This window comes from Peromyscus maniculatus, chromosome 4 (genome assembly GCF_049852395.1).
Source record: "Peromyscus maniculatus bairdii isolate BWxNUB_F1_BW_parent chromosome 4, HU_Pman_BW_mat_3.1, whole genome shotgun sequence".
NCBI classification, from domain to species: Eukaryota; Metazoa; Chordata; class Mammalia; order Rodentia; family Cricetidae; genus Peromyscus; species Peromyscus maniculatus.
The window spans coordinates 131,304,846-131,316,209 of NC_134855.1; the positions used below are offsets into that span (position 1 = coordinate 131,304,846).

The 11,364-nt window shown below is 47.8% G+C and overlaps 1 protein-coding gene across 6 annotated transcripts in view; it reads left to right on the forward strand.

Moving 5' to 3' along the window:
• Asxl1 (ASXL transcriptional regulator 1) overlaps positions 1-8,024 on the forward strand; it is a 76,819-nt gene extending 68,795 nt beyond the window's left edge. For all 6 annotated transcript variants that reach the window (XM_076570884.1, XM_076570879.1, XM_076570880.1 and 3 more), the window contains 3 exons: positions 763-868; positions 1,598-2,228; positions 3,203-8,024. In XM_076570884.1, coding sequence (XP_076426999.1) covers positions 763-868; positions 1,598-2,228; positions 3,203-6,091 — 3,626 coding nt within the window. In that variant the 3' untranslated portion in view covers positions 6,092-8,024. The remainder of the gene's footprint in view (positions 1-762; positions 869-1,597; positions 2,229-3,202) is intronic.
• The last annotated feature ends 3,340 nt before the right edge of the window (positions 8,025-11,364 follow it).

An 11,364-nucleotide genomic window follows, 5' to 3' on the forward strand; every position in this document is an offset into this window, starting at 1 on the left:
GTTACATTGCGTTTAGAACTGCCTGATAGGGGCTGGAGGTGGGCCTGTTAGGAAGATGCTTACCAGGTAAGCATGAGGACTTGATTTTGAAGACAGACAGACAGACAGACAGACAGACAGACAGACAGACACACACACACACACACACACACACACACACACACACACACACACACACACACACACACACACAATGTGTGGTAGCCTGCTGCCCCTCAGTGGCAGTCATCAATCCGGCACTGGGGAGGTGGAGATAGGCTTGATGGTCAGCCTAGCCTAAATGGTGAGTCCTAGACCAGTGAAAAACCTTATTTCAAACAAAATATCCTTTATTTGGGTAGAAATGGCTCAGCAGTGAAGAATACTCTTCCAGAAGATGCATTTGGTTTTGGGCACCCATGTTGGATGCTCCAGCTGTGGGGGATCTTACACCCTCTCCTAGCTTTAGCAGGTGTCTGCATGCACACACGGTGTACACTCATAGACATGGAAGTAAAACGCAATCTTTAGAACCAGCAAACCAACTTTGATAGCTACCAAGGTTTTCCTCTGCCCTCCACATGCATGCATGGGCACATAGGTAGGTACACATGTGTATACACACGCGTGCGCGCGCACACACACACACACACACACACACACACACACACACACACACACACAACAGTAAAATATGTGTTATAGAACCAGAAGGCTTGGGTGTCTGTAGGACAGGTACAGTAGTATCCAAATTCACTAACTGGAAGTTATTTTTCTCTTTAGGTGAATTCACTCATGAGATGCAAGTCAGGATAAGACAGGAAATGGAAAAGGAGAAGAAGGTGGAGCAATGGAAGGAAAAGTTCTTTGAGGACTACTATGGACAGAAGTAAGGCACTGCGTGCTATGAGTTCTGGTCTGGGCATTTTAAGGGGACAGAGACAGTTGGTGTCCAAATACAGTTAGCCATTCATATCTGTGGGTTCTATAAGCATAGACTCAACAAACTAGCTCAGATTGTTTACAGGGGAAACTGCAGCTTTGAGAGAGTGTAGTGATCAGCATAGTCTTAACAACTGCTTGTGTCACACAGTGAAACTGGGTCTGCAGATGATTAGGGGACCTAGCTAGCTACTCGGGGCTGAGATGGACTTAAACCCAAGTGGTCAAGGCAAGCCTGGGCAATATAAAGAGAGCTTCTTTTTTAAAAGCCTATGGGGGAGACAGACTGCTTCTCTGGCATGTGGGAGGTAATGGATTGGATTCTTAGCATCACAAAACAAGAAATAAGGTATTAGAAACATGTAGGTAGGTTATATTACAAACAAACATGCCATTTTGTCTAAGGAACTTAGGCATCCTTGGATTTTGGCATCTGCAGGATGTCCTGGATATCAAGGATTGAAGGTAGTATGTACATAAAAGCATGGAAATGGCTGTGGCTTGGCTCATTTTTTAATACTGTTCACACTAAAGTTAGTATGTTTTTCTGGGGTCACGTCTATGCACCATGCAGATTTGTTTCATTCTACCTAAGTTATCTGAGGTGCATATTGTTCATAGAAATAAAGATATGCATTCTCTGGCCTGTAGTTGATGGTGTGAGTTTGGTTTGCAGATTGGGTTTGACCAAAGAAGAATCACTGCAGCAGAAAGTGGGCCAGGAGGAGGCCAAAGCCAAGAGTGGATTGTGTGTCCCAGGAGAACCAGCACGGCCGCAGCGTGGGCCCACCACCCGTCAACGGGATGGGCACTTTAAGAAACGTTCTCGGCCAGATCTCAGAACCAGATCCAGAAGGAATCTGTACAGAAAACAGGAGCCAGAACAAGCAGGAGTTGCTAAGGATGTAAATTCTGCACCAGATGTTTTACTCTCCAAAGATGGGAATGCTAAGACCAACTCGGAAGGGGTGAGCAGTCCCCCTAGGCCAGATGTGTCCTCTGCAGCCTCTGGACAGGAGAGTTCCAAGTGTCCCAGTGAGCCTGTGGCTCCCCGGATCCAAGCAGAAACGGACAATTTGGCATGTGCCTCTACATCTCCAGACAGAATCCCTAGCTTACCTCAGGACACTGTGGCTCAAGACACAAAGGATCAGAAGAGGAAATCCTTTGAGCAGTCGGCCTCTGCATCCTTTCCCGAAAAGAAGCCCCGGCTTGAAGATCGTCAGTCCTTTCGTAACACAATTGAAAGTGTTCACACCGAAAAGCCACAGCCCACTAAAGAGGAGCCCAAAGTCCCGCCCATCCGGGTAAGAAACTTCAGTACCTAGAGTCCCAGGTGCCAGACTTCTTTTGAGGATCATGAGATTATGGAGCTTTTTGTCAGGGACAGGGACAAGGGCAAGAGCAGAGGCTCTCAGGCCCTGTTATGAATTACATGGAGTACAAAACTGTCAGTAAGAAAGCTTCCTGTGACTGACAGGATGATGCATTTAAAATTATCTGGATGTCAAAAATCCTTTGAGGTTTGTAATTTTATTAGGTGTTACATTATTTGTTTAATGACCCACAGGTTAAATTAGAAATTAAATTTGAATGGTGTGTTTGGCTTCCCATACAATCCTAGCACTTGAAAAGCTAAAACTGGGGGATTGCCAGCAGTTCAAAGTCAGCTTGGGTTAACAACGAAAAACTTTGTATCGGTGGGTAAAGGAACTTGCTGCCAACCCTGATAACCTGGATTTGGGACTCACATGATGGAAGGAGAGAACCAACTCCTGTAAGTCGTTCTTTGACTCCACGTGTGATTGTGGCCTCTGTGCATACATATACACAATAAATAAATGTCATAAAAAATGTTTTTCGGGGCTGGAGAGATGGCTCAGGGGTTAAGAGCACTGACTCTTCCTCCTGAGGATCCGGGTTCAATTCCCAGCACCCACATGGCAGCTCACACCTGTCTGTAACTCCAGTTTCAGGGGACCCTGACACCCATAGCAAAAACACAAATGCACATAAAAATAAAATAAAATAAATTTTTAAAAAAATGTTTTTCAAGGAGGGAAAAAGATGGGGAGATTTTCCTGCAGCATAAATGGTTCTTTAGTGGAGCTTGCTCAGAATGAAGTGGTGTCTATAGGTGGCCATTTTACTGTGATTATTCTAATTTTTAGGAAAGTGTGTTTTTTAGGCCATGATGTCTAAGATAACTTACATTCCAGTTTTGCTATGTAGTTCCTAGGTCAGGTCACCCTGTTAAAACTGCTATTTATGCTTCTTGCAGATTCAACTTTCACGTATCAAACCACCCTGGGTGGCTAAAGGTCGGCCCACTTACCAGATATGCCCCCGGATTGTCCCCATCACGGAGTCCTCCTGCCGGGGTTGGACTGGTGCCAGGACCCTCGCAGACATTAAAGCCCGTGCTTTGCAGGCCCGAGGGGCGAGAGGCCACCACTGCCATCGAGAGGCGGCAACCACTGCCATCGGAGGGGGGGGTGGCCCGGGTGGAGGTGGCAGTGGGGCCATCGATGAGGGAGGTGGCAGAGGCGGCGGCAGTGGTGATGGTGGTGAGGCCTGTGGCCACTCTGAGCCCAGGGGAGCCCCAAGCACCTCTGGAGAGAGTGCGTCAGATCTACAGCGAACACAACTACTGCCGCCTTGTCCTCTGAATGAAGAGCACACTCCAGCTGAAGCTGCCTTGCCCAGAGCCAGAGTAGAGGACGTGGCTTCTCTCAGAAAGGAGAGCTGCCTATCACGGAGGGTCCCAGGTGTGCTTACAAGTGGGCTGGAAGATGCCTCCCAACCCCCTATTGCTCCCACTGGAGACCAGCCATGCCAGGCTTTGCCACCACTGTCCTCCCAAACTCCGGTGGCTGAGAAGTTAGAGCAGCCTAAGTTGCTTCTAGATGGTAGAACTGAGTGTGAGTCTGGTAATACTTCCTGGGAGAGGGGTAGTGAGGATCAAGGATCCACTGTCCCCTCAGAGAATGGTTCTGAACAGTCTCCAGTGGGAGATGTATTAGGAGGAGTAAATGACCAGGCCTTTGATGATAATCCCAGGGTAAAAGAGCTTGTAAATGTGACACCTGCTTTTAGATCTGAATTGTCATTGGCTAAGTACCTACAAGATGAATCTGCTGATGATGGATTAGGACTTGGTGACACAGGCCCCCTCAAAAGGGAAAGTGATAGACAAGAATCTTTGAATACTGAAGCTTTTGGATCTGGTGGTGCTGCCTCCTGGGTACCCATTCTGTCAAATTATGAGGTAGTGAAAGAGTCTGAGCCAGAAACCAGAGAAAATGCACCATTTCTGGAGCCCAGGGATGAAGAGAAGTGGGAGAGAGCTATTCCCCTCATTGCTGCCATGCCTGGGGAGTTGGTAGCCGCGGGTGTGCCCCACTCTGAGAGCTGCGCTTCACTCTGGACAGCACCTCCTCCTGGAACCATGGACAGCGCTTGCAGTGATGGTGAGCAGGTGGGCCTTGAAAGACTGGAGATGAAAGGCATATCTGAAACTCCAAGTCCTCACGGCGAGTCCACAGATACAGCCTCTGACTCTGAAGGCCACCTCACTGAGGACGGCAGTGAAGTGGATGCAAGTGAAGCCACAGAGGCAAAGGAGTTGTTAGTGGACAGGAGTGAAAAGCAGGACTGGGCCCCATCCTCCTCACTGTCCAAGGTGAGCAGGAACCCAAGTGTGCTTACAAGGACAGAAGGGATAGCGGCTTCTCAGAGCTGGGTCTCTAGAGTATGTGCAGTCCCACCCAAGATCTCGGACTCGCTGCTGCTCTCCAGTACTGACTGCCAGCCCAGGTCTGTGTGCCCACCTAAGCCTGGTTCTTCTTCGGTGGAGGTTACCAACCCTCTTATGATGCACCTGCTGCACGGTAACTTGCCTCTGGAGAAGGTTCTTCCTCCAGGTCACAGAGGCAGCAAGCCAGAATCCCCACAGCTGCCATTTAGAGACCAGAGCCAGGATAGAGGTACTGTACAAGGTACTGGGGAAGACAATCACCTAGTTGCCAGAAGTAGCCCTGGTTCTGCACTAGCTTTGAAGGAGTCTCTTCTGGCCCAGAGCTATGCAGCAAGCACTGGTCTTGGCAGGGCAAAGGCCTCCCAGGCTCCTGGAATGCCCCAGAAGATTGCATCGATGGTTCCAAGTTTAGACTCCCAGCATCCAGTGACAGAACTGACACCTTCCTCTGGCAGCCTGGAAGAAATAGATTCCAAAGAGCATTTCTCTTCCTTCCTTTGTGAAGAGCAGAAAGAAGCCCATTCCCAGTCCCAAGGCAGTGATCCAGGTACTGCCTCAGGCCAGTGTCCAGGAGATCACACTACCTCCGAAGTGCCATGTTTCTCCTCTGCAAATGTGAGCCTCTCCTTTGGTCCTGAGCAGACAGATAGGACCCTGGGTGATCAGAACAATGCTGGTAGTCAAGAGAAGAAACTATTTGGTCCTAGGAATACGATCCCCATCCTTCAGTGCCCCAGGTCTGGAGAGCAGACACCACTACCTGCTGAGGTCCCTCCAGTTTTTCCCAGTCGGAAGATAGAACCAAGCAAAAACTCGGTATCTGATGGTGTGCAGACCGCAAGGGAAGACTGGACGCCAAAGCCATCACCTGGCTCTGCTGGTGGCAACAAGACAGAGCAGACGTTCTCGAGGGGTCCACTTAAGGCAGATGCAGAGAATAGAAAAGCTGCAGGGTGTAGTCCTCTGGAACTAGTGGGTCACTTGCAAGGGATGCCTTTTGTTGTGGACCTGCCTTTCTGGAAATTACCCAGAGAGCCAGGGAAAGGGCTAAGTCAGCCCCTGGAGCCTTCTTCCATTCCCTCCCAACTCAACATCAAGCAGGCTTTGTATGGGAAGTTTTCTAAACTACAGCTGAGTCCCACCAGCTTTAATTACTCCTCCAGCTCTGCCACCTTTCCCAAAGGCCTTGCTGGAAGTGTGGTGCAGCTGAGCCACAAAGCCAGCTTTGGTGCAGGCCACACTGCATCACTCTCCCTGCAAATGTTCACTGACAGCAGTGCGGTGGAAAGCATCTCTCTCCAGTGTGCATGCAGCCTGAAAGCCATGATCATGTGCCAAGGCTGCGGAGCATTCTGCCATGATGACTGCATTGGACCCTCAAAGCTCTGTGTATTGTGCCTTGTGGTGAGATAATAAATTATGGCCATTGGAAACATTGTACATTTAGTGTGTGTATTTTAATAATGGTTGATCTTAAATCTGTATACAGAATATCATTGGTATAACGAACTATTTCTAGGCGAGATAAATCTTGCCTTCCCCTCAAATTTATAGTGCTGAAGCCCTCTGTCACTTGACACCCTTCTAGTCTTGCTAGTAGGGTTTCCAGCGGGGGCGGGGTAGACCTGTGGTTGCCCACAACCAGCCAGCCTAAACCCTCTTGGAGTCAGGCAGCATAGTGTGGCAGGGCAAATGGACTTGAAATTGAAGCAAGAAGGTTGGGTTCTCCATGGCTGGAACTCACCTGCCTGAATTGAGCAGGAATGTCAGTCTTCCACTGCCCCTCCCTGCAGTCTTCTACTTTGCTTGGGGAATTGATGGTTGCAGAAGCCACACAGGGTTAAAGTAACTTCCATCATTGCCCACCAGGGGATCAAACACCTGCTGATCTTGATGTCATATTTCTGTCATTTGCCAGTTGATGGAGCCAAGTTGACCTTTGGTTCTGGTGCTTCACCCAGTTTGGAACTTGTATCTGTCTGTAACCCATGGATCCACAGATTCTTTTGGAAGCTTGAATAGCCCTTCTTGGACAATGGGGTCTGGAAATAGGGCTGTCTGCTATGGAAATGCTATCTGTAGACCTTGAGAGTTAACTGTACAGATGTTGCAGGTGACTACTGCTTGCTACCCACCCCGTCACATTTGACTCTGTGGGAGTGGGCACCCATGCACCTGTGTATGTGAAAGTCATTTTACATTTCCAAGCAGTCTGTTTCTTATTTTTATATTTTTAACTCTATTCTTGGATGTATAAAGTGAACTTTTTGGCTTCTGTAAGTATGCTCTATGCACCTCTAATGTTTTATTCTGTATTTATATGTTGTACACAGTACTGGCCAATTCTGTAAATGGATGTATTGTACAGAGAACATGAACGTCGTCTCTTCCTTTATTTACGTCTTCAGCACCCTTGATTAAATGGTGTTGTTTACTTCTGTGCACCAATGGTCAGAGCCACTGAGTGCTGTGCTGCCGATGTGAGAAGGAAGTTACTGACTTGTGACCTGTGGTTGGCCCTGTGCCTTGTCACCTGTCACCAGAGAATCTGCCACCGCCTACAGCGCCACAGACAGCTGCTCACACACCACTGAGCAAACATGTCTTGTTCCTTCTATCTATTCTCTTCCAGCCTTGAGTGGCTGCTCTGCTGCCATATATGACAAATGGCCATCACCAGTGTTAAGTGCTTCTGGATTCATGGGTGAGTTCCTTGGGCGGCCCCCAGACAGGCCTTCTGGATCTGGCTCCAGGGTCATCACCTGTCAAAGCAATATTGGGGATTGCTAGGCTCCTTTTGACTTACTTCTGACAGTAGGTTTCAGGGGAACAAAGCCATGCCTGCTGCCTGCCTCTCTCCTAACACGTTGCCATCAAGTAGACACCCTTCGTATTTGTCTGACCTCGTCCCAGTTCCTACCCTCTTTCTTGTATTTTTACTTGAAAATTGGGAGTCCTTGTTTAATTTAGCTGTCTCCTTGCGTGAGTGCTTCTGTATGAAGTATAAAAATTTGTGTGCCTTGAGCAAATCTCATTTTCTCTGTAAGCTGCCACTCCCCCATTTCATCTGAGGTGGCTGTCTTTTTTGGGGGGAGGGCAATCAAGTGTGAATGAGGAGTTGATAGTGATGTGATTTAAATTCAGTATTGGCCAAGTTCATGTTGTGTGCTCAAAAGTCTCTTTACCAAAGACCAGGAGCAGGAGCCAAGCATATCCAGTCGTCTTCTAAGACCTTTGGGGTCTCAGAAGTGAAACTTGACAGTGGTCTGGTCCATGGGGCTGCTCAAAAAAGCGCTGCTCTTGTATGTCTCATTGGTATTGGAAAAATAAACCTGTACAACCTGCACTTGTCTCCCTGTCATCTATTGCTGCCTGTGGATATGGGGAGGTTGGGTAAAGTACAGAGCTGGACAGGTTCTCTTGATGGGCTCCTTTGTGCAATGGAATAGGCAGCTCCACTGGTCTTTGAACTCTTGATTCAGTGAACGTTTCCACTGGGTATAATAGAGCCAGGAAGCTAATGGAAGTAATGGGAACTGCAAATAGAAACTAAAAGGCTTCCTTCCTCCCTCCTTCCAGGAGCTCATCCATATCACCTGCCTCTCTCAGGTGGAGCTCTCCATATGGATTCCCGTGGTTGATAACCGAGCAATGACTAGTTCTGGCTTTGTCATGGTTTGGGGCAGATTCAGGGTCACTGCTGCTTGGGCAAGCCTGAATGGATGCCTGGTACTTCAGGAGTGCTTGAGTGCATGGTTAACTAAATGGAAGTGAAACGTAAGCATAGGACCTGGCCATGGGAGAATCATGGACACTTGGAGCACAAGTTTTGTAGAGCTCCTGTTGAGCATTTCTATTGGGTGATGGAAGCCCCTGCTGGCAAAGATTTCTTCTAGTGCCTCCATATCGCCACATCCAATTGTCCTTCGTCTTCAGGAGTTTAGACTCTGCTGGGGACAGCATCTGGCCACCAGAATCATATCTAAGAGGCAGAATGGGATAGTGGTTAGGGGACAGGCTGCTACTTACTGTCTTGTCCAAATGTGGGTGCTAGTTGTATTGACATGGGGTGATGGGTACACTTGCCACCAGGGGGTACTTATGCCAAGCCAGGATTAACAGCTTCACAAACTTAAAGCTTGAAGTAGCTGCTATCAGGTGTCACTCTTGCCTCAGGGATCCTGGGCTGTGCTGAGGTGGTAGTGCCAGGCCGGCTATGCAGTGACACCCGGTGTTCAACCTCACTCTACAGCTACTGAATGCAGTGCTGAGATTAGAAGACCAAACTAAGGAAAGAGCAAGGTACACATGTTGTCTGTTTGATGATCTAACATGCTCTTGATGAAATAGAACTTTGGCCATGCAGAACACAAAGGCAGGCAGATCTCTGTGTGTTCGAGGCCAACCTGGTCTACAGAGTTCTAGGACAGCAAAGACTACACAGAGAAAACCTGTGTGGAAAAAACCAAAGAGAAAGAAATAGGACCTTGTTTGAAAGGGGTAGGGCCTGTGTAGACATTGGAAATAGCAGACTCTCAAAGGCTGAGTCCCTGTCCTGGATTACTCGCAGGGTACTATTGTAAGCTATCAAGAAGGTGGGCTTGTGACCTGGAGATTGCTACTTATACCCCAAACTGGGCAGCACTCATGCTTCTTCTCTCCATTCCGCATCAGTTTGAAAGCCTGGCATAGTGTTGTTGGGGTGCTGCCTTGCCTCAGTAGGTGGGTGTTCATTCTGGGGACTACCTGCTGCACACTTGCAGAATGCACACAAGCTCTAGAGGCAACCAGGCTCCTGGATGGTAAACCTAATAAAATCTGAATTCATAGAAGAGATGGAGGGAGATAGACCTTTGCCAAGATTGACAGATTTTCTAAGTACTAGGCTTTCCCATGTGTTGTTTTTGCTTTTGTTTTATTGGGTTTGTGGAGGGGTAGGGTATGTTTTTGGTTTTTTATTTTTATGATAAGGTCTCAAATAGAGACCTTCTGTATGGCCTGGAATTCACTGTATAGACCAGAGTAGCTGTCAACTCAGATCCCTCTGCTTCCTGAGAGCTGGGGTTAAAGGCATCTACCACCCAGTGGTATTGTATTTTTCACAGGGTCTCACATATCCCAGGTTTGATCCTGCCTTTACTTCCCAGGTGCTATGCATGGACCACTGCACCTTGTATATGTGGGCCTGGCGATTAAACCCAGATCTTTGAGCATGCGAGGCTAGCCCTCTACTAACTGAGTTACATCCTCAGCTCATGCCTGTAGGGCATTTCGGATGATTTAAAAGGATGTGTGTTCTCCCCTGAGTGGGTGAAGAGAAGGTTTGCTAGTATTATTGGGTGAACTTGTCACTGCTTTAACATGACATTTCCCATTTGATGGTGTCTTGTGTTAACTGAAGCACCACCTAAAGAAGCAAGAGGAATGATTTCTGTTTTCTGTACTCCAGCTGCTTCCCCTGGGATTCCTGTGTCTGAGGAGCCACAGCCTCACTGGGGAGGTAAGTGTTTTCTGATGGCTGAAAAGCCACTAGGGTCTGCAGATTTTATTCTGTGGGTATTGCCAAAGTTGTGGGGCTTTTTTGTTCCTTAGTGAATCTCAGCAATAGTTTTGGCAGGATGGGAACTTTCTTGGCATTACTGGGGATTTGCTGGCACTTGGCTCCCATACCTGGTAAGGGTGTGGTGTGGAGGCTCATCTTGTGCTTTGCCATACCTAACCATATCTGCACTGCTTAGGTGCATAGCCAATGAGGGCTGCAAACCACTCACACTCGTCCTTTAATATGTGCATTTGGTTCCTTCACGGAATTGCTGTGTACGGCTTTAATAATTGGTAATGTAGCCAGGTGTGGTGGGCACACCTTTAACCCCAGCCCTTGGGAGGCAGAGGCAAGCAGATCTCTGAGTTCAGGGCTAGCTTGGTCTACATAGAGTGTTCCAGAACAGCCAGGGCTATGTAGACCCTGTTTCAAAAAACAAAACAAAAACCTGCTTATATCTGCATAAACAGTTTGAATAGTAAAAATTTTGCTTTTAACTTTTACATCTAAAATTTTTTTCAAACTCATGGTAATCATCTTCTTCCCAGCCATCTTCCTGTAACATTTCCTAAAAGCTTAACCTAAATGACCCGTAGGGTGGAAAACTATGCAAATAAATACTAGGGGAAGCGGCCTTTTGATTTCTTTCAAGGGAGGTTTTGCCTAGAATTGGATGTCAGTTACTGAATGTTCAGGACTAGTTTTCCAGGCTCTTTAGGGTTGTTGTAGGAGCTTAGATTTGGTCAGTTGGCCAGGCGCCTGCATAACAGCAGGCATAGGTTTTGTTGTCACACAGCTACAGCTAAATTATTGCTTGGTTGATGACTGAATTTAGGCAAGGTGTGATACACAGTGTGCCTCCACTGCATAGTCCTCTAGTGGGAATGAGGTGACTGAAACTTGACTGCCCCGCAGGAGACCTGCCACCAGTGCTGGGCACCTTGGACCAGGAGTACCCTTCCCTCCCTTTCTAACAGGTGGGGTGCCAAAATGAAAACCTTGTGAGGATGTCTGTGAGCTCATTATTGGCTAGGGAAAGGTGAACTCTATTGGTAGGAAGATGTCTCCAGACTTAGATTCAGAAGGACCAGGACTGGTTGGAGGTGCTGCTGGAGGTGGGACACAGTCAAAGCTCAGCTTTGGG